Here is a 22,025-nt window from a genome sequence, read left to right as displayed (position 1 = left end):
CAGAGTTTTCACCCAGGTGTGTTCCCTACTCTACTTCTGCTCCAAGTTGGGCACGTTATTTAAGTTAGAGACTCTTGTAAACAGCGAAGAGGACTATAAATTATAGATGAGCAGATCTATTTCACAGACAGCACATCTGAGAGAGAGTCCAGGCACCCCAGGTGGCAGCCACTCCAATTGCTGTCAGACTGCAACCTGGGGAGACAAGGCCTTTCCTGTCCAAAGGCCCCTCCCTAAAGCAGCCCAGACCTGAAGGAGATGGTCTTGAGAGCCCTCTCGGCCACGGCCCGGGCCTTCTCGATCTCTGTGGCCTGCAGGTGGAAGGCCATGTACTGCAGCCACAGGATGGAGCTGTTGGGGGAGCTCAGCACCAGTCGGTCAAAATCATCGGCTGACTCTGGCTGTCGTCCAGGGTCCATCAGCGCCTCCTCCATGCGGGACAGCTCTTTCTCTGCCTTCTGCTTCTCCAGCTCCCTTTCCTTCTTGCTTTTCTTCTTTTGCTATGAAAGGCAAAAACAAGTGAGTAATCAGCTCCTCAGAGCCTGGGCAGGTCTGTGATAGAAGCCAAGAGTCGGCAGGGCAATCCCCAAGCTCTATAAATACTCCCTAGCCGGAGACCGCCCCTCCCTGCCAGAAGAGACACCCACAGGCTAGGACAGACACAGGAAATGGGCACCAAGGGGTCCCTGCAAAATACAACACCGTGGTTTGCTGTGGCTTCTCGTCTTCCTCGCTGTCTGAGCTCTCTCTTCGAGGTGGCAAGGCCGGGGTCAGAGATTCCAGCCCCACGTCCCAAATGAAGCCGGAAGACAGCTGCAGCCGGGGCACGTCTGCTGGCCTGGTCTGCTTCCCCTGGAGGAGCACGGAGGTGTGTGAGGAAGGCACTCGGCTCAGGCTGCTCCCTGTTCCCCAGCCCCATCTCGCCCGGAGGAACAGGACTCCCACCATATGCCCTCCTCCCAATCTACCCGGGAAATTTATAGTAGTGACAAAAAACTTTCTTTGCAAATAAATTCATTTGGGTGACAAATTTTTAAATGTATGTATGCAGATATATGTGTGTCACACACACATAAAGTAACACCTGTATAAAATAACAGCCAAGCTAGGGCAGATCCGATAGATGTTCTGAGGGTGGCAGGGCCCTGACACCTGAAGTCTGGGAAGCCCGCCACACCGTCCTCAGTTCAGGTAGCGCTGTTCTGACTTTTCAGAGGGGACCTCGGGCTCGGGAACACCATGCCGCCTCTTTACCTACTCACCCCACTAATCTAATTCAGTCCCACCTAATAAATCAGAATTTAATCTGATTACAATTTATTTTATGCAACACACCCTATGAGTAAGGCAGGGTCCCTGTCCCCAGGGAGCTGATGACCAACTAAAGAAACCAGCAGCCCCATCTCTTCATATCTTACAGGAAACAAGAAAGAGGACGATGCCAAAAAGAGCCCAGCTCTTCGGCAGGAGTCCAGGCCTCCCCTCCCCAGAGCAGCCTCCCCTCACCTTGGGCAGCACACTGATCTCTTCCATCTCCTCTTCTCCTTCCCGATAATACACTTCAACTCCACTGTCCTCCTCCTCGGCCGGAGCAGCTTTCTTCTGCTTCTTGTTTGCCCTTTCCTGAGACGACAGGCAGGAAAATGCCGAACCGCCCTCCTTGCCCATGAGCACTCTTGGGCAGCCCTGGGCAATGCCCCCCCCCCCGCCCCTCCTGGCACCCCCAGTGCCCAGCCTCCAAACTCACACTAATCCGAGTCCAAGAGAAGGCGAGGCAGCTGCCCCTTGGCCTCTGAATCGCTCTCCTTGTCATTCGTGGGGAGGCCCTCCTCCCTGGGGACGTACCTGCTCACTTGCAGACTCCAGATGTGGCCGCTTGCCCTGCTTCTCTGCGTGTGGTTTCTGGGGCTCTTTCTTCTCTTTGCTAGGCAGCTGGGCCTCCTCCTGCCCCTTCTGGTTCCTCTTCTTCTTCCTTTTCTGGTTCTTCTTCTTCTCCTTCTCTTCTTTTCCTTTGTGGTCTCTCTCCTCTACCTCTATTTGCTTCTCCCCTTGCTTTAGAGGTGACAGTCCTGGGGAGGCAGAAAACACGTCCGGCTTCCCAGTGTCGCTGGGGAGGAACGACAGCTCAACCAGGTTCTTCTGGTGGTCCACGCTGCGACAGGAAGAGAGGGAGGGCGGACAGTGAAGGCAACAGGAGAGCACACGGCACAGCAGGCAGCCAGGCCTTCCTCTCCTCATCGACCCACAGTTTTCTGGGCCCTGCCCCACCATCTTGCAATCCATTTAGTATGGTTAGGAACGATTTGCATGTTTCCCAGGCTTGGTAGTAAAATACAGGAGGCAGCTGTGATGTTCTCCTACTTTGTCCCCAACAATAGGTGCCTCTGCAGAGAAATGTCTCCACATCTGCTTTTAAGAGCAGAGGGAGAAAGTTCCAGACGAAGGGGCTTCGCTCATCGGAACATTGCACCCACCACTACTCAAGCCGTCCTGTCAAAGTTTACTCAGATCTCCTCCCAGAGAAAGGGCTGAGGTGGGTGGGGAGGGAAGAAGGCACCTACCTTAGGACCTTGGCTGTGAGCAGCTTCCCTTCGGGGAGGTATCTCTCATAAAGGGCTTTCTCGGATGGGCTGTCCTGGGAGACACGTGGGTACTGGGCCAATCCCACAACTGAGGGGCCAAGGCTGACAGAAGAGAGACGAGGGTCCTCTGGTCACAAATACAACAACCAGAGTCCCAGCCACCCAAGCTGTGACCAGGATTTATGACAGACATAAGTTCCTGGCATTCAAAAGGATACAGAGGGCTTTGTAAACTGGAAAAAATGATCAAGCACAATGAACATGTGATCGCAGGGTACTTTTCACCCCACACCAGGGCATCATAATGTATAGAAAGACAAGAAGAGAATGAGGAAACGTAACAGCAGAGAAGGCTGCAATAGCTGGTGGTTGTGAACATTATATGATTTCAAAGAATATTGACAAATAGTGATCAAACACTAAGTCAAAGAGAATCTGCATGTATTTAAAACTGACACGCCATATGCTTTGTCCAAAACAAATAACAATAAGTCAAAACTTTTTTTTAAGTAAAAAAAAAACTTGGAATTTAAAAGACTGATGGAGCCTGGCTGGCAAGGCTCTGTGGTTGAACGTCAACCTATAAACCAGGAGGTCATGGTTCAATTCCCGGTCAGGGCACATGACCGGGTTGTGGACTCGATCCCCAGTGTGGGGCATGCAGGGGGCAGCTGATCAATGATTCTCTCTCATTATTGATGTTTCTATCTCTCTCTCCCCCTTCCTCCTTCTCTGAAATCAATAAGAATATATTTAAAAAAATAAATAGAATCTCCTCCTTCATATTCCCTTCAGAGAAGGCGACGAGGAATGCAGCAGACTGCAGGCCAGAACAGGCCCGGGGAGGGCACTGGCCTGGCCACGCCCCAGGCTCCCCTTCACTCACCCAAGGAGCACGCCGTGTGGCTGCACGGACTTCACGTAGCCCCTCAGGAGCTGCCCCTCCTGAATGTCCTGGGTGGAGTTAATCTCGGGATCCGGTACTTTGCTTTTCGTCTCTGGGTTTGTCCTAAAGGAGTAAAAGGCTTACATACACATACCTCTAATCCCCTTTCCTCCATCCTCCCCCCTCACCTGGGATACAAACTTTATATGTAAAAAGAATATGACTCTGGCCCTAACCAGTTTGGCTCAGTGGATAGAGCATCGGCCTGCGGACTGAAGGGTCCCAGGTTCGATTCCGGTCAAGGGCATGTACCTTGGTTGCGGGCACATCCCCAGTAGGGGTGTGCAGGAGGCAGCTGATCGATGTTTCTCTCCCATCTATGTTTCTGACTCTATCCCTCTCCCTTCCTCTCTGTAGAAAATCAGTAAAATATTTTAGAAAAAAAAAAAAGAATATGACTCTGGACCTGCCAATAAGTCCAATAAGATATAGAGCAGTGATTTTCAGCCCTTTTCATCTCACGGCACACATAAACTAATTACTAAAATTCTGTGGCACACTAAAAAATATGGTTTTTTGCTGATTTGAAAAAAAAAAAAGAGGTATGATTTTGATCCATTCACAGAAGACAGCTATTTATTGTGTTGGCTACTGTCATTTTTAAATTGACAATCTAAGGGAAAAGAGGCCAGTGCCCCTGACTGGTCAGGTATTGCACGTCTTAAAATTTCTTGCAGCACACCGATTGAAAATCGCTGACACAGGGCATAGCCCTCCTCTCTCCTGAAGTCCTGTTAGCCAGGGACACGTGGCTGTGAGCTGGCTGACACAGGGAGAGGCGGACCAAGCCTCAAACCTAAAGCCTCGGCCTTATCAACATCCATTTCTAATCATGGAGCAAGCTGACCTCAGGCCAATCCACTTCATGACACACTCACTTCTCTGGAATCCTGGGGGCTAAGTCATCTCCCTCACCAGGGCTACCATCTGGCGGCCTTAATACCCACATGTGGACGTGTGAACCCTTCCCTGGGAAACAAGAGCCTAGCAAACAGGTCCTTCTAGCAATCTGAATGGGCTCGGCTTTTCTGGGTAAGAACAGGGCAAGTTATCCAGTGGACGATCAGAGAAGAAAGTGGGAAGCCCAAAGGTTAGGTCAGATCCATGGGGCCCTCTTCAGTGCTCTAAGTGGGTCCTCCTGCTCTTGTCCCAAGAACACAGAAACCCACCTGGACGATCGCAGCGACAAAGTCAATACCTCGTCTGCAGTGGACAGGACATAACACCTGGAATGAGAGCAAACGAGAAGGAAATACTGACATCTGAGCGTCTCAGGAGACAGCAAAGGGCCCCAGTGTCCCCTGCACAGGCTGACTAACAGGCAAGAGCGAGGAGACAGGAGGCCTGGGCTCTGTGCTTCCTTCTGCTGAAAACCTGCGGAGGGACGCCGGACAAGTTCTGTCACTTCTCTGAGCCTCAGTTTCCTAGTCTGTCAGGTAAAAAATAACACTATCCCCTCTTCTTACCCAAAAAGGCGTGAGAGAAGAAAACAAGAGGAGACACGCAAGCCCTCTGGCAGACGCAGTCTTATAGCGAGTATTTAGGAGATGAGACCAGCCCTTTGTCAGGTCCTGGGAGTGTGTGACTCAGTGAAGAGATGGCAGCAACAGGAAACTGCGACGAGGGGATGACCTAGGACTATGCAGACTCAGGGCAGCCAAGCAGGAAGGTCGGAGCTGGGGAGGCTTCCAGGAGGTAAGCAGGCTTTCCTCTTTGGTTGGGTTTCCAAACATATTTCATTTAAAATGGCAATTAGCTCCAGCCAGTCTGGCTCAGTGGACAGAGCGTCGGCCGTGGAATGAAGAGTCCCAGATTCGATTCCGGTCTAGGGCACAAACCTCGGTTGCACTCAGTCCCCGGCCCTGGTCAGGGCATGTGTGAGAGGCAACCAATCGATGTGCCTCTCACGTCAATGTTTCTCTCTCTCTGTCTCTCCCCCTCCCTTCCACTCTCTCTAAAAATTAATGGAAAAATATGCTTGGGTGAGGATTAACAAAAAAAGACCCAAAAACATAAAAGGCAATTAGTAGCCTGAAGTCACAAAGTCTAGAATCTTAGCAGTAGAAAGGATCTCAGCAACAGTACAGTCCACATTTTCCTTATGACAGGCGTCTGCCTTTTATAACACGGCATCATAACCCCTAAGGCAGGAAAGGACCTGGAGGGATCGTCTCCCTTTAGGTAATTAATTTACTATCCACATTTGACGAATGGAGGAATTACAACTGAATGTTACTAAATAAATCCATTTAGCTTTGGCTATAAATAAACCTATTTAAAATAAATATTTTGCTGAAGCTCACACCCCCATTTTGTAAGCCTTCAGAGACAGAAAGCAGAGATGATCCGGGATTTCTCTCTCCCTTTTGTCCTCCCAGGCCTTGGACATTTTTGTGCTGTTCAGCTCTGATCAATGGTTGAGAAGTCAGGCAGGGGCTGGTGGCTTGAGACGAGAAAGAGCAGTTGTATTTAGTATAAATGGGGATATAAACTGACACAGTCCTTTTGAAGGGCACTTTGGCAAAATATATAACATCGTTTGACCAATTTTACTTCTAGGGATTTATTTCACAGATATACTTACACCAGCATTGAAAAATATGCAAAGATATTTACTTCAACATTATCGTTCATCAGCAGGAAAATTTTAAAATAAATTATGACAAAAAACACATGACAGAATACTAAAAACATGTTAAAAATAAGAACAAGGTTGATTTAGACATATTAGCATGAGAAAAGAAAAATACCCATGATAAGCTGCTATGAGAAAAAAAGCAAGTTGCAGAACAGTATATAAATAAAATTTTATTATATAAAGGGCAATTATACCTATATATGTGTTAAAGACTTGAAAGACAAAGACCAAAATACATAATGGTGAAAAGTTGCAGAGAAAAGAGAAGCCACATAACTTTTCATTTTCTATTCAATTTTTTTCTGGTACATAATCATGTATTACATCTATAATTAAAAAACGAACACCACAATCCCACAAATAGCTGAAAAGAGGAAGAAAACGGAGCCAGCCTACCTGACAATCTTCTGGGGGGCGAAGTCTTCCAGGGGCGCCTCTGAGTAGGAGTCACTCACGTGAAATATGCTGACTCTTCCAGTCCTCCCGAAGGGGAAGGAGACAGTCAGCCCCTTGTTGGGGGTCACCTTCACCACGCGGCCCATGGCCACTTCCCCCTTCTCAAGCTTGTGAGGACCTGGAGGGAGAACGAACCTGATTCAGGGAAGAGGAAATGAGCCAAGAAAGAAGGTGGAATGCTCACCAACCACCAGCTGAGGAGGAAGCTACCCAGACTTAGGCTTTCTAGACTGAAAGGACCAGATCATGAAGACCCAGATTGCATGCCATGTAGTCAGGGACCCAGGGCTATGTAGTAGACAACCCTTTCTGAGACCTAATAAAACCAACTGTGTAGGTAAAGGTGACTCAGACAGCAGTGGAGTAACACAGGCCAGAGAGTAAAACTCCAGGAAAGTATTTACAAGAAGGGACCAAGCACACTAAGCTTTCTGAGAACTCTATTACCAAGGCATCCTTCAACCTGGGCAATAACAGAAGACCCCTTCCCATTCCTTTCCACCCCCTCCCTTCCTGACCAGGTACCATTTCATCACCACACCTATGAGTGAGAGACACAAGAAGGCCTTCGAGGAATCAGGACCAACCACGGTGGCCTTCAGGGCCTGGCCAATTTGGAACTTCTTATCTGGATGTTTCAGAACCTGGAAGGAGAAGAAAACTCCTCTGATGTTTGAAGAAAGGTCTATCATTTGTCCAAACCACATAGCATTTAAGTCTCCATAGCAATCCTTGAATAAGTACACAGTTCTTTGTACCTACTATGAACACACAGCAGACACTGAGCCAAGCTTAAGGAGCCGGAGGATCTCTCCAGGGATCTCGAGCACACTGACCTTAAAGCTAAGAGAAATGAGCAACATGGGAATTCTTCCCCGGATGTCTGGAGCAATCTCCACCTCAAGCCATTTCTTAATCACGTTGTACTGAGGAGGAAAAACAGGAGGAGAAATGGAATGAAACAAATACAAGCATTTCTTCTTTAACCTTCATTAAAATATCATCTCCTAAAATCACAAGGTTGAAAGGACTCTGATCCTACATTGTTCCAAAGGACAGAAATCCACTCCTACATCTCATTGCCCCTGCCCAACTTCCACGTCTCATAGGTTTCACTCCGAGTCTAGCTCAGAGCCTGCGCCAGCCCAGCAGGATGTGCTTCCCTCCTGGTGCTCAGCAAAAAAGACCCTGGAGAGGCTCTCAAGCATCAGGACCAACCCGCCTGACCTCTGCAGCCTCCACGGAGCTCAGTTGAGCCCAGTGACTATTAAGCAGCTTCGACCAGTTTAGATCTTGATCCTTTACTATTTACACAGTCTTCTACCCTACACACACATCCCAATGTTCGAGTCAATCTAACAAAACATCTATAAAGCAGCCATTATGCACAGGGCATGATAGTGATAAATCAAAGCCAGGCCCTGCCTTCAAGGAGATGACAGTCTACAGAGAATAAGTCACGTGAGTATGCAAATAACTAGAGCAGCAAGCATCATGAAGGAAGTACAATATGCTATGGGAGAATCAGTAAAAAGGGAGGGTTATCTGTGCTGGAGTCTGAAGGATTACAGGCAATAGGAATGGAGGGCACTCTAGGTATAGAATACAAATAAAGATAAGAAGGGAAAAAGATAGAGGAGGTTTTCAATGAGACTGGTACACCAGATTGGTGAGATCAGATTGTGAAGAGCCTTAAGGCATTTGGGGTTTATGAATGCCTACAACAGACAAAGAAAGGGATCAAGCACCAGGGATATGCTCAGATAGATACTTCTAGAAGAAGAATCTGGCAACAATGAAGAAGCTGTTCCTCAAGGTCAAGCCCAGTCTACCTTTCTCTCTGATATATCCCAACCAGTATAATAATTCTCACTGATCTCTCTCCTTTTTTGAACTCCCGCTCCACATGGGGTTAGAACACCCAATCTCTCACCCAATTGCATCACATCTGCTTTACAAAAGGCCAGAATCTAAAGTCCAATATTGCATTCATTTTAAACCTTGCTCTATCATGTATTTTTCTTTCCATTTTGTATAATTAATCTATAAACATGTTAAACTGTTGTTTCATAAGCTGTAAATTTAGCTCCTCGATTAGACCAGAAAGTTTTCCAGGACCAAGGCCTATCATCTCCCATGAACCACCACGGTAGCAAACACAGAAGCAAAGCCTAGTGCTAATGGCCCGTCTCCAGCTTCTCCGTTTCTTCTGAGAAAAGGATGGCATCACATTGCAAGGCATGCACTACTCACCTTCTTCAAGAAGCAAGTCACGGTCTGACCAGCCTGGTACTGTTTAATCTTCTCCAAAGGGCTATCGGAGTGAGTGTTGAGAGCAGTGTGGTCATCCTTCTCCAGCACACTGTTTGCAGAAAGGCAATGGAAAGAGTAAACCAAACCTGGTTTAAAAACACCTCCCCCAACTGGCCATGGACAGATTATGTAGGATTACCCCAACTCATACACAGCCTCCACGCCCCCATTTCTCTCCTTACAGGGGACGGTTCACAATACCTGCATGACAGCTAATCTTTTCCATTTCACTCACACAGGCGTGAACAAGCTAATAGAGTAGGTAACCTACAATAATCTTCATAATTTTAGGAAACAAAAGTATTTTACTTCTTTCTTAATACTTTAGCTATTGCTTTATATTTAGCAGAACTGCTTCCACAAATAAGCTCTCACTGAATGTGACAACACTCTCACGTGTGAATGAGGCAGGGTAGATATTATTAAACTCATTTTATGCTACTGAAGCAGGAGGTGAAGTCAGGCTCTGACTCAAAAATCCAGGGCTTTGTCCCCTATGCTACCTTGCCATTATCATTTTCCTGATTCTCTTTCTTCTCAGAAGAGCAACAGGAAGATGTGGTCTGAAAGTTATCAGTCCACAATTTACTTCAAAGGAGTCATAGAACGCCCTAGCCAGTTTGGCTCAGTGGATAGAGCGTTGACCTGTGGACTGAAAGGTCCCAGGCTTAATTCTGGCCAAGGGCACATGCCCAGGTTGCGAGCTCGATACCCAGTGTGGGGCGTGTAGGAGGCAGCCGATCAATGATTCTCTCTCATCATTGTTGTTTTTCTCCCTCTCTCCCTCTCCCTTCCTCTCTGAAATCAATAAAAATGTGTGTGTGTGTGTGTGTGTGTGTGTATGAAACCAGATATTAAACAAATAGGAATTATGTACTCTACCAAATCTCAATGCTCTGTAAGTAAAGGGCTTACTTTGAAGTTCTAAGAGTGTTGTTAGCATTCGGAACTCAATTAGGAATATTTACCTATCTCAGATACAAGCCTTCTCAGAAATATTCCACTTCTATTCTGATCATTTCAGGACATGGACCAAACCTCACCCCTGAGAGTTACTTAAGAGTCCCTTCCACAATTACCCTAAGCACACAAGACTTCCAATGTGGATGGATCCCAGAGCTGACTCCGCAGAGCCATTTGCACAGCCATGAACCTAGCTTCATTCACTGATGGCCTATCGATTCTGAATGGCTGGGTTTTGGTTTGGTTTTGTTTTAATGGAGGAAGCAGAAGCAGATAGGCCCATGGATCAAACTGCTTAAGATCCTCTGAAAAAATTATCCCAGACAAACTGCACCCACCACTACATGGAACTACTATGACTTCTCCTCCACCTTGAATCCCTCCTGGAACACCCCTCTGTAGAATCCAGTCACCAAACAGTAGTCTTCACTCAGAGAACAGATATTCTTGGCTAGGTGTTGTTTATTTAGGGAATTGGGCTGAGAGCAAAAATTATTTCTTTTCGTTACATGCCTACAAACAGAACCACTATCAAGCCTTTAAATGATACTTAAGGCCTGAATACAGTTTTTACATTAATTTTCAAATTAACCCCACAAAATAGCTATCTGAGAGCCAAATATCCTTACTAGAGAGTAAGTCAACCTGGATAGAGAGGCAAAGTCAGTCACATCACAATCAACCCTAGAACTTGGGTTCCTATTTCCAAGGCCCAGAGCTCTTTCCAGGAGACCGTGCTACTGGTTCCCCTCACCTTGGCCGTACACTCAGCTCCGGGATGGTTCGGATAAATCTGGGATGACTTATTGGGAGAAACCTGGGAATACAAATAAGGTCAAATCATTTCTCTTTTCTCTGTAACATCATACTCTGAAGATCAGTTTCTCTCTACTCCCCACCAAGCCAAGCTTTAAAAACCACCTGTTCCACTGTCACACCACCCATTGGTGATGGGTTGGGCTTGTAGGGTCCCATTCTCATCCTGTGCAGTACATGTTAAGGAGCTAGCTCATCTGATCTTTTAGGATTGTCATATGAAACCCTGAAAAGCATTTTCCTTATAGATCATCTACTCCAACTCCTTCATTCTGAAAATTAGGAAATTAAGGTCTAGAGAGAATAAATGGCTTAGTAAAGATTCCACAGTTAGTTACTGAAATTACTATGCAAGTTATTGGCTAGAAGTTGAAGTCTTTTTTTGCTGTCCTTATTATAGCAAGGATTTCTGCTACAATAACATATTGTAACAAGATTTAAAGTAAATGAATATAGCTAAAGTATGCAGGGCGGGATGAGTTATAATAACTGCTGATGTATCCTGGGCAGTAACAATGTGTCAGGCAGCCTGCTAGGCACAATACATACTGGCTGCTCTCTCAGTCTTCACAACATCCTTACAAGGTAGTCACTACCCTTACTCTCACTTTACAAATTAAGAAAATAAAACTCAGAGAGTGAAGTAACTACTTATCTCCTGGTCAAACAATCTTAAATGGCAAGTCTGAAACTAGATCTGACTCTAGACCAATGCTCCTGACCACTATACCATTAAAATTTTTAAAAGACATATAAAAGGATTCTTTGGTGAATGTTTTTGTTAACTGAAAAAGGAAAATCTGATTACTGTGCAACTTTTGGAAACCTGCCTCAGTTCCCATTTCTTCTCCCACAATTACAATCTTCCCCCAAAACCGCTCATCCCCCAAAGCCTCCATACTTGGATGTCTTCACGTCTCGCCCTCCAATCACTCGGGCAGTGACCTTCTTCCCAACCTTCAGCTTGGCAGTAGGAGATGTGCCCTCTGGAACATCATCTAGAATGTGGGAGGCATGGATACAGCCAATGATGCCATTTTCCAGAGTCACAACCACATGGGTGGGCTTAATGGACTTGACAGTCCCTGTGACCATGTCCCCAATGGAGAGGGTGTGCTTCTTTTTAGTCCCAACAACCATTGACGCATCCCCTTCATCATCCTCGTCGACCGTCTCAGAGTCCTTCCGGGTCTGTCTCATTGTCCTCTTAGCAGCTGGTCCCTCCACAGCCAAAAGAAGGCCAGTCACTCCGGGTTCCGTAGTCTTGAGAGTTAGGGAGACACCTTGTCCCACTTGCAACTTCTCCGAGTCAAAGCGGAATGTGTCATTGAGATGAGAGGTCAGAGAGAAAGCTGCCAGGTGGCCAGTCTCGACCAAGGAAGCGACGGCAAAGGACTCCTCCAAGTGCTGCACAATCGCCTGGTGTTCACTGCCTTTCTTCAGCTGGAAAACAGAGGAAACCCCCCATTTCCACTTCTTACAGAGCACAGGACCGTTCATCACCCCCTGGACTATAATACAGTGGGTGGGATTGGGAAAAGCCTGGAGTCCAGGGACCCAAGGCCAGATCAGAAGCACCAGGAGTTAGCTTCTGTTTTACCCTAGAACTAGTGGAATCAGCCAGGTGACTTCTACTCGTTCTCCAGCTTTAAGACACTGGCTCCTGACTCTCTTAGTTCTACAGCTCTCCCCCAATTTCTTACTCTTTCACTCAACAAATAGAGTCACTCCTGAGAGCTTACTATGTGCAAGCCATTCAGTCTATCTTGCCCCCAACTCCAAACTGTGCTCATGTCCAAACTGTGCATCCAAGTGCCCCAGCTTCACTTGGACGATAAAATGGAACAAGGACCTGCAAGAACACTTACTGAGGGATTAGTATTGTTTTCTATTTCTCTTTGTCTCTCAAAGTCTCAAACTTACAAGCAACTAGAGGTTAAGGATTATACGTATGTAATTCTCTGTATCATACCCTACGCAATTGGGTGCTTAAACTTTAGACAATGACCAAATATATGTCATCAGAGAAAAATACTACTAATTTTGAGGTTTTCCTTGAACCCATTCTTCTCTCACACAAAAGTCTCAGGAGATGGTGTGAATGAGCAGCCTAGAGGTCAGAACTACCCACAGACATGTTTTGTTTGGGTCATAAGATGTTTTTAAAACATGGTTTTCAATCTTTCCCACTCTTATTTCAAATAAAAATCCAAATTGTGCCTTCTCTTAAAAATCAGAGATAGCCTGGCTGGTGTGGTTCAGTGATTGAGCATCAACCTATGAGCCAGGAGGTCAAAGTTCGATTCCCAGTCAGGGCATATGCCCAGGTTGTGGGCTCAGTCCCCAGTTGGGGGGCATGCAGGAGACAAATGATCAACGATCCTCTCTCATCATTGATGAGTCTCTCTCTCTCTCTCTCTCTCTCTTCTTCTCTGAAATTAACAAAAATATTTATATTTTTAAAAATCAGAGACAGCAACACCAGACTCAGATGTTCCCACCTGACAACAACCAAATGGAAACAAATGATCTCTGTCCCTCAGCAGGCTGCAGGCTGTCAGCACTTACAGCTACCACTCCCTATTACCCACCCACCTGGCTCACTTCACTCATTTACATAACCTGCTTGGCCCTTAAAACAGGTGACCATAATATTTATCATCTGAACCCGAGTGAAAGTCTGAGCTATTAATAACTACACCAGGATGAGAGGTATAAACTGGGTGGGAATGATGCAGGTAAATCCACCCACCTCCAAGCATTTGTGTCAGAATCCCTGAGCAAAGTATGTGGGATTGAAGGGGTGTATAATGCCTTTAAAATCATGGAAATGAAAGTCATCAGCAAGCTTACCTTTTTAGCTTTCCTATTCACCAAATCGTGGCAAAGGGAAACATGTACTTCCAACTTCAACATGTCAACATTCAAGATCACAACCTTCTTTTTCTGCCCAGATTCCACCTCCTGCCCTGCAGTGCAGAACCAAACACAACATGATCACCCCCCTGGAGCAGGGGGGAGGGAGACAGCATCTCTCCAAGAGCCCTGCTGTCCGTTGTCCTGATTTGCATTCACACAAGATAGGCATACCACAAGCTTCTACTGAATCAGCTCATCTACCCTATGTATTTGGAAATTCTGAGTCCAGGAGAGGAAGCCAACCATGGTGGGCAAAACTCAAGCACTCACCTGCCCGATGATATTTGCTGGCTCTCAGGACCAGACCAGGCACTGGGCCCTCACTGAACACCACAGAGCCATCTTCCAACACCTCTTGCACCTCTAGGTCAAGGACCATCCCTGGGGTCATCTCAGCCAGCGTCTGGATCAACACAGAGTCTACCAGAGACCCAAAGGAAACAGAAATTAGCAAGCAGAAACATTCTTACTATTCTTTTCCTTCAGAAATCTGCTACTATATAGAGGGACAGTGGAGCGCTGGAACCACAGTGAAGGTAAAATCACTTTTAGTAAAATTGTCCCATATCCATGAAAAGTCCTATCATGAAGGGAAACACCTTTACCTCTTGCTAATCCTACCTGGCCATGATTCATGAGTATAGCCAGCAAATGCCAGTAACACATGCTTTCCTTTGGTTTCGGAATTTTCATTCTTTCTGTTTAGAATCTACCCTCTCAAGCTTCTTATTCCTGAATCCCAAAAAGGGTTCCAACAATCTTACACAATGGTTCTAAGCTTAGGAGGGTCAGAATAATAACCCCTCACAAAGTGTTCTAGCGGGTCCCTTTCCAATTTATCATCCACTATATATCCTATATAATAGAGCTAATATGCAAACTGCCGTCACGCCATCATGTAATACCAATATGCAAACTGTTGTCACACCGTCACGCTATAAAGGCTCAGACGCTCAACACTGGGGAGAGAGGAATGGGGACCAGCCAGGCACAAATGAGCTCACAAGAGAGGAATGGGGACCAGCCAGGCTGCGGCCCAGGAGAGGGACAGGCCACATGCCCTGTGGTCCCGGGCGCCAGCAGCTATGCCTGCAGCCCGGGAGAGGGACAAGCCACCCGTCCCGCAGTCCCGGGCGCCAGCGGCTGGAGCTGTGGCCTGGGAGAGGGACAAGCCGCATGACCCATGGTCCCCGTGGTCCCGGGCGCCAGCAGCTGCACCTGTGCCTGCGGCCCGGGAGAGGGACAAGCTACCTGCCCCACGGTCCTGGGCGAAGCCGCCCACCCATAGTCCCCTGCAGCTGCAGCTGACATGGGTGAAGCCAGCTCGGGTCCTGGGTGCCTGCAGCCGGCCAAAGGAGGGAATCCTGGGTCCCGGGCGAGGCAGAGGCGGTTAGGGGCAATCAGGCAGACAGGCAGGTGAGCAGTTAGGAGCCAGTGGTCCCAGATTGCTAGAGGCAGTTGGACATCCCCTGAGGGGTCCCAGATTGGAGAGGGTGCAGGCTGGGCTGAGGGGGACCCCCCCCCATGCACGAATTTCATGCACCAGACCTCTAGTTTATTGAATAAAGGAGCAAAAAGTGAAGAGGTGAATGGATTCACAACAAATGCAAACCTGAGGCCACAGAACTAAGGGAAATTTTGGCTCTGGACTGTGCAGGAACACAGGGGGACTTCTGGAATGCTAGTAATGATCTTTATCTGAAGCTGGGTGGTGGTTAAACAGGGGTGTTCATTTTATAAACATTTACTGAGCTGTACCCTAAAGGATTTGTGTACTTTATGTCATATGCCTATTTTGAAAAGTTTACCAAAAATTTTTTCAGTATCTGGGAAGCCCAACTACTCGGGAAACAGACGGGCATAAGTTACAACACATGCTCCCCACCCCTGACCCTCATCCTCTGCCCTCCTGCTCCCACCTCGGTTGCTCATGAGGCTGCGCACACCCTGCCGCTCCTCCAGGCACTGGCTCAGGAGGAGGAGGCTGGTGGTAGCCCGGTCTCCCAGAGTGCAGTCCGACAGCCGCAGCGACAGCAGCATCCGCTGCTTCTCCTCGTCCACATTGGTCACCTTTGCAACCACCGTCTGCCCCTCGACAAAGTGGTCACTTGTGGAGGTCACAAATTTGTCACTCATGATCTAAAAGGAATAGGCAGAAAATTAAAAAAGGAAAAGAAGTCTCTATTAAGACAACCCAGTTAATGTGCCCAGAAAGAAGTATGAGAGATGGGGAGGGCACATAGGACACAGGAAGATGCCCCTGGCCCTCTGTGAGTGCAACCCCACTACCCTTGCATAAAAATAGGAGAGGCCCAGGCTGCCCAACATAGCCTCCCAGAGGACATCCAGCCAAGAAGACACATCAGGGGCAAGCCAGGGGGCCCCCACGCTGTCCATGTCTCTAACATCCAATGACTGTCCTCCTCCCTTTACTATGTATGTTTCTGGGGTCCTCCCCTCTGCTCCCATTTTTTAAACTATTCTGGCAGGAGATGCAAATGTGATTTTCCCAGGCAAAATACCAGGAAGACAAATCTATGGAAGGGAAGAAATATTTACGAATTATCTGTGGCAGGAATGAGCTACAACCATATGCTCTCCACTGTGTTATACTGACTCTGATAAGACTCCTCCCCTCTGGCTCAGTTTATTCAGCAGGCCTGAGAGGTTCAACCATGGGATACCTAGGATTCTTTTTCCAGTTTGAAAAGTTTAATATTCAAAGACATGGTGGTTGGAGGCGAGGATAATTTCAAGGGTATTCTGGTACCATAACACATCAAAAACCCCAGAAGTCTATAACACCTGTACTAGGCTGCTCAGGAAAATTAATTTCCATGTCCAACATGCTGAGAGTATAAAAACAAGTTCAGTATCCTCACACTGGAGACTAAAGTCTCAGGGCCTCCACCCATCTACCCATTGCTCCAGTGTGAAATGAAAGGTATCCCTTCCTCCAGGAGGACATAGCTGGGCAATAGGAGTCTGGACTGAACCTCAGCCCTGCTCCCAGAGCCAAGCACTTCCATGTCACGCCCCTGAAAACCTTTCAAGAGATTGTCTTTTGCTCCTTCCCATCAACCCTCAGGTTCCATGACCCTGTGCCCTTGCGCATGGAGCTGAACTTACAGCTTTGGGGGCCAGTCCGCTAAGGCCTGAGGGGAACTGAACGAACACACCATAGTCCTTGATGCTCTTCACAAAGCCAATGAGCAGCATTCCAGGATGGATTTCTGAGAAGGTCTTGGGATCCTGGCCTCCCTCTACTGTGGAGACCAAAGCTGGCTTCCTACAAAGGAGCTAGTGGTGCTTCATCAAGGAATATTCCAGAAAGGGCAGATGAAATATCCGTCTTTCCCATTCTTCTCCCCTATGTGCCCTCTGCTACTAGCGTGATTCTCTAAGTGTGCAGATCAACAACAGCAGCAGCACCAGGAACTTGTTGGAAATGCAAATTATTAAGCATCACCCCAGACCTATGAATCAGAAACTCTGAGGGGGGACCCAGCAAGCTGTCTGAACAGGCCTTCCACATGATTCTGATGTCATCAAGTTTGAGTATCCCTGTGTTATTCTTCTCAACTCGCCTCCAAAAATACTTCCATAAAACCACACCAGTGAACAAGCCTGCACTTTCCCTGTATGTCCCTGGTGGAAAGTAAGAGTGGGGTTGGAATCCTGCCATGACACTATTCTCCACCAACCTCACACTAACCATCCTACCTCACCTCCTCTGCCTTTCTTCACCCCAGGCAGATTTTACGTTCCGTGAGAAAAGAGACAATGTTCTCCTTCAAAACACCCACACCAAGATCAAAGGGAATATTCTGAGCCCCAAATCCCTTTGTGGGGAGGGGAAAAAAGATGGACAGCAACTACCTTAATTATTCCAACTCAAGAGGTGAGCACTGAGTGCCCTGCCAAGGCCAATGTGCTACTGCTAATATCCCGCTGGGCCTGGCAGGCCACGCCGGCTCCCCCACACCTGGACTCCCACTTTGCCCTGACCACCAGCATCTGCTGGCAGGATTCCAACCCCACTCTTACTTTCCACCAGGGAAAGTGCAGGCTTATTCACTGGTTTGGTTTTATGGAAGTATTTCTGTAGTCAAATGGCCTACTTTTTCCATGGAGTTTCTAGCTAAAAGCACAGCCCAACCCAGAGTTTTCCCCTGAGAGTCCCCATGTCCTCCCCCCAACCTTCCATGGCTCCCCAGATACCAGTAAAGGATACAACATGTCTCTCACTCTGACTCAGACACAGGACTCTGTGAAGGGTGTCACCAGCCTGGAGCCAGTGATATAACAGTGGGCCGTTGGCGACGTGGTCTGACAGATGAGACGTGGGAAGGAAAGCAGGGATGTTGTGGGGCAGGACAGTCACTTCCAGCCCATCTTTTGTCTTCTCTAAAACCTTCACATCCACCAACTACCGAGGAAAGAGAAAAACAAAAAATCAGCACTTGTCTTGTGCACAGACAGCAACCTCGTCTGGGCCAGACAGAGATCAGAGGCATCAAATTGCAGCACCAGGAATCATAGAAAGGTCAAGATCAGAGAAGCTGTCTTCCACACCCCACACTATCATCCCCAAAGACCTAGCAGGCACGCACACACCAGGACCCATTTGTGTGATATCATTCCTCTCCTAAGTCCCTCCACAGGGTCCCAGAGCAAAGACAGCCTTGCAGGATGGCCCTAGAGACCAGAGAGGAAAGAGGGCAGCCAAAAAGCCACACCATGACACAACTTTCCTTTCCTGGACAGCTTCCACTTGCTCTGAGACAAAGGAAAAAAACATATGAGGTTCTCCCACAAAAACCTCAATTTCCTCGGGCCCCAGGATCTTAGCTAGATACCTCAATCTTTCCCCTCCACCGGTTTCAGTACCCCACGCGTCATTGGCACCCTGCTCTTAGCAACTGTAAACTAAAACGACTTGTCTGGAGAAGTCTGGGTACCTGCCCAACGTTAACAGCTCTTCTTTTCTTCTGACTGTGTCCCACATGCTCTTTCTGTGGATCACTCAACAGCTTGAAGGACAAGAGCATCCTCTCTTTGGATGGCTCACAGTTCAGCACCACAACCTTCACCACCTGGTGAGAAACACACCTGGTTGGCTAACTCCTCCCAGCAGGCCTGTCTGGACCTGGAGAGAGGCCCTCCACCAGCGCTGCAGAGTGCAGAGGCCTTGGGAGAGCCACCCAGATCCTAGATCAGAATGCAGTGAAAAGAGCTATACAGAACCACCCCGCCCTCCCCCCCACCACCCCGAGTCAGCTTTTGGGTAAAGAAGACATGAATAAATTTTTGGTACAACCACAAGTTTTAAAAAAAATTCTTTTTCCCAGACAGACCCAGTTTCACTGGTTTTATAGCACTGCCCCCTGGTGGCCCATTCGTTTGCCAGCATCCAATGAAGCCCCTAGAGGGTTTCTCTCTGTTCTGTTCCCATCTCCTACACCAAGCTGGCTCAGGCCCACTGCCCCACATGCTCTCTTCCTCATCCCTTAAAAAATAGTTCTCCATGCTACTCTTTTAAATCTGTGTGCATGGGGTCACTAAGGGTAGGGGCCCGCCGGGGAAGAGTATTACCTGGCCAGTGTAAAAGACCCTCTCTGGGTCAGGGACATACTCAGCACTGAGCTCGTGCTTGGGGACCAGTCCCTGCACATCATTGTAGAACTTCACAATGCAGCCGTAGTCCTTGACCCTGAGGATGAAGCCATGTGTCTGCAGACCAGGCTTAGTGTTGTCATAGCAGGTAATGGCAGGTAGTTTGGACTCAACCAGGGTTTTCTTCAGGGTCATCATCAGCTTCTTGGCTTCAGGGTCACAAAGCAAAACCTAGGGAAAGGATACTGGCTGTCGTCAAGTTACCAGTTATCAAGAGAGCTGGTCTCTGCAACCCCCTGAACCCAAAGGCCACGGTCATCCCTAAGAACCTACTTTCTCTTTCCCTATGAGAATAATCTCAGCTGCAGATCCTCCCTGCTTCCTGTTGATTGACTATCTAATCATCTCTATTTCAAATGTACTTCCTCCGATCTGCTCCCTCCTGGAACTGTAGCAACACTCATCATCTCACTGCACCGTCAGAGTCCCGTGTCAGTTACTTCCACCTGCCTTAGCTACTTCCTAGACCATTAGCATCTTGTCTGGTTGAATAACTGAACCAATTTACCATCTCAATACTACTATATATTAGCTATAAACTAAGACTGAGAGTCCAACCATCTCTCACCCTTCAGAAAATCATCTCCTTAAGGGCAGAGAAATTCCTCCACTTCTAAGCCTCCTGACCCCACAACTATAAAACATTGTACCAATGGGTATCACTTGAGGAGGTCACAAATTTGTCACTTTGTTGACTCAATGGTAATGAAATAAAATTAAAACAAGAAAACACTGTAATGAAATAAAAAGAAAACTATGAAAAGTACTGTGTACTATCACATTTAATCTTTTTTAACTTTGTGAAGCTTCTCTTGGGATTCAAGCCTTTGAAATTCAAGCCATTTAATTTTGTGAAACTTTTGGGATTCAAGCCTTTGAAATAAACCACTCCATTTTGGCAGTTTTGGCTGGGCTACTTCTGTGCCTGACACACCCCTTGTTCCTCCTCAACCTTCCAAATCCTACCATCCTTTCTAATTCAAGCCCCACCTCTGCTATAAAACGAGGATACGTAACTGTTACATAGAGCTAAATTTGAAAACTGTTCTGCCATTTATTAGCTGTGTGACTGTAGGCAAAATATTTGGCTTTCCTAAACTTTAATTTCCCCACCTGCAAAATCTAGATAACAATTCTTACCTTACAGGGTTTTTTTAAAGATTAAATTAAATAATGAATTTCATGAGCCTAGAACAGCAACTGGCACAAAATACATTTATATGGTAGCTGCTAATGCTATCTTCAATGATTCTTGCTGTCCCAGCCCACCCTTACCTCCCCTTTCTGAGGTATAATCACAGAATATAAAGCCAGTTTTCCCTTCCCAATGCCACGCACAACACTGCAGACGTTACATGGTCATTTCGTGGAAAAGGGCAGAAACTTCATCTGAAAAGCATTGCTCTCTTCCCATATGGCCCAAACCCCAACAGACACCCATCAGAAGGCTCACCCGGCATGTGACTTCATCCCCAATGTGGTACTTCTTCTCTGGATTCTTCATCGGGATGTCGGCCAGGTGCATGGGAGGTACCAAGCCCCTGATTTGCTCACTCACCTTCACCAACATCCCATATGGCTTTATGGTCAGCACTGTGCCCTAGGGAGTAACAAGATGCCATAAGGCCTCAAGAATGATCTTTCCTCCACCTCTTACAACAAAACATGTCACACATCTTTCAAAGACCAGGTTCCTGAGTTAACTGGGCCTCTCTCTCTCTCTCTCCCCCTTTTCCTTCCCCTCTAAAATCAATACAATAAATTTTTTTTAAATGGACACAATTAAAAGATAAAATAAAGGGGAGCTGCTCAATTAGGGCTAAATGAAACAGGAGAGGCAACTGGAACTGGCGTCTTACTCATATCCCAGGTAGCTCAATTATCACAGAACTAACTTTTGACCGGGTCTAATAAAACACTGTTAAATTCCAGGGTTTTGACCTACCGCTTCTGTAGTTGGGTGGCATTAGTAAGACTTTACCTTGAAATAAATTACAAGTTACCCAAGGGAAGAAAAAGAAATTCCAGTTAGCAGGCAGAAGCAAGGAATGTGACTTTAAATGTGTTCACATGAGGACAAATAGCTGACAGTTAACCTGTGAAATAAACAATGTCTAAAGCTGGAGGAATATCCATATGCTCGAGGTCTTACCTTTACCAATGCCCCAGGTTTGATGTCATGATATCCAAGGAACTGAGCTTCAATAATAGACCTAGAACAAAAGGAAAATACAAGATTAAATAAACTAGGACAGAGGTTACCTAAAACTCAGGGCTACTAAAATCATGTGGGCAACAAAGGAACCTTCACCAAGCAAGGCCAGGAGAAAATGTGAATGCACAGAACACACCTCTACCCTGCCCCGCCCCCCGTGCTGATGACACTTACGTCCGCAGAGAGAGCAAAGCCAGTTCATCCATTTGGCTGTAGTTGATGATTCTACACTTGTGAGTGTTTCCTGGCTTGAAGGCTTCAGGACTGAAGGCTTTCTTAGAATCAGAGAGATGGTTGAGCTACAAAATACCAAGTGATTAAGGACAAGCCAGAGACAACAGATGTGAGGCAACCAGACATTAAAACATACCAAGATGACCACACATTTATCACCTATCATAAAAATAGTACTCTGGCCCCAGCTGGTTTGGCTCAGTGGATAGAATGTTGACCTGCAGACTGAAGGGTCCCAGGTTGGATTCCAGTCAAGGGCACATGCCT

The 22,025-nt window shown here is 47.0% G+C and overlaps 1 protein-coding gene across 1 annotated transcript in view; it reads right to left on the bottom strand.

Annotated features, from left to right (window-relative positions):
* Nucleotides 1–22,025, bottom strand: part of PDCD11 (programmed cell death 11) — a 39,006-nt gene that overhangs the window by 2,731 nt on the left and 14,250 nt on the right. Inside the window, exons 10-32 of the mRNA XM_028149378.2 lie at nt 21,699–21,823; nt 21,462–21,522; nt 20,763–20,909; nt 19,229–19,480; nt 18,595–18,729; nt 17,868–18,062; nt 16,763–16,933; nt 15,553–15,772; nt 13,904–14,053; nt 13,568–13,683; nt 11,616–12,157; nt 10,653–10,715; nt 8,876–8,984; nt 7,459–7,548; nt 7,164–7,266; nt 6,563–6,740; nt 4,698–4,754; nt 3,469–3,591; nt 2,562–2,684; nt 1,846–2,152; nt 1,507–1,623; nt 703–852; nt 250–500 (exon numbers count right to left, since the gene is read on the bottom strand). Of these exons, the coding sequence (XP_028005179.2) occupies nt 250–500; nt 703–852; nt 1,507–1,623; nt 1,846–2,152; nt 2,562–2,684; nt 3,469–3,591; nt 4,698–4,754; nt 6,563–6,740; nt 7,164–7,266; nt 7,459–7,548; nt 8,876–8,984; nt 10,653–10,715; nt 11,616–12,157; nt 13,568–13,683; nt 13,904–14,053; nt 15,553–15,772; nt 16,763–16,933; nt 17,868–18,062; nt 18,595–18,729; nt 19,229–19,480; nt 20,763–20,909; nt 21,462–21,522; nt 21,699–21,823 (3,785 nt within the window). The remainder of the gene's footprint in view (nt 1–249; nt 501–702; nt 853–1,506; nt 1,624–1,845; nt 2,153–2,561; nt 2,685–3,468; nt 3,592–4,697; nt 4,755–6,562; nt 6,741–7,163; nt 7,267–7,458; nt 7,549–8,875; nt 8,985–10,652; nt 10,716–11,615; nt 12,158–13,567; nt 13,684–13,903; nt 14,054–15,552; nt 15,773–16,762; nt 16,934–17,867; nt 18,063–18,594; nt 18,730–19,228; nt 19,481–20,762; nt 20,910–21,461; nt 21,523–21,698; nt 21,824–22,025) is intronic.

The sequence above is a fragment of the Eptesicus fuscus genome, chromosome 17 (genome assembly GCF_027574615.1).
Source record: "Eptesicus fuscus isolate TK198812 chromosome 17, DD_ASM_mEF_20220401, whole genome shotgun sequence".
In the NCBI taxonomy this organism is placed as follows: Eukaryota; Metazoa; Chordata; class Mammalia; order Chiroptera; family Vespertilionidae; genus Eptesicus; species Eptesicus fuscus.
Note: the sequence above shows the minus strand (reverse complement) of the source record. Positions and strands in the feature narration are given on the sequence as shown.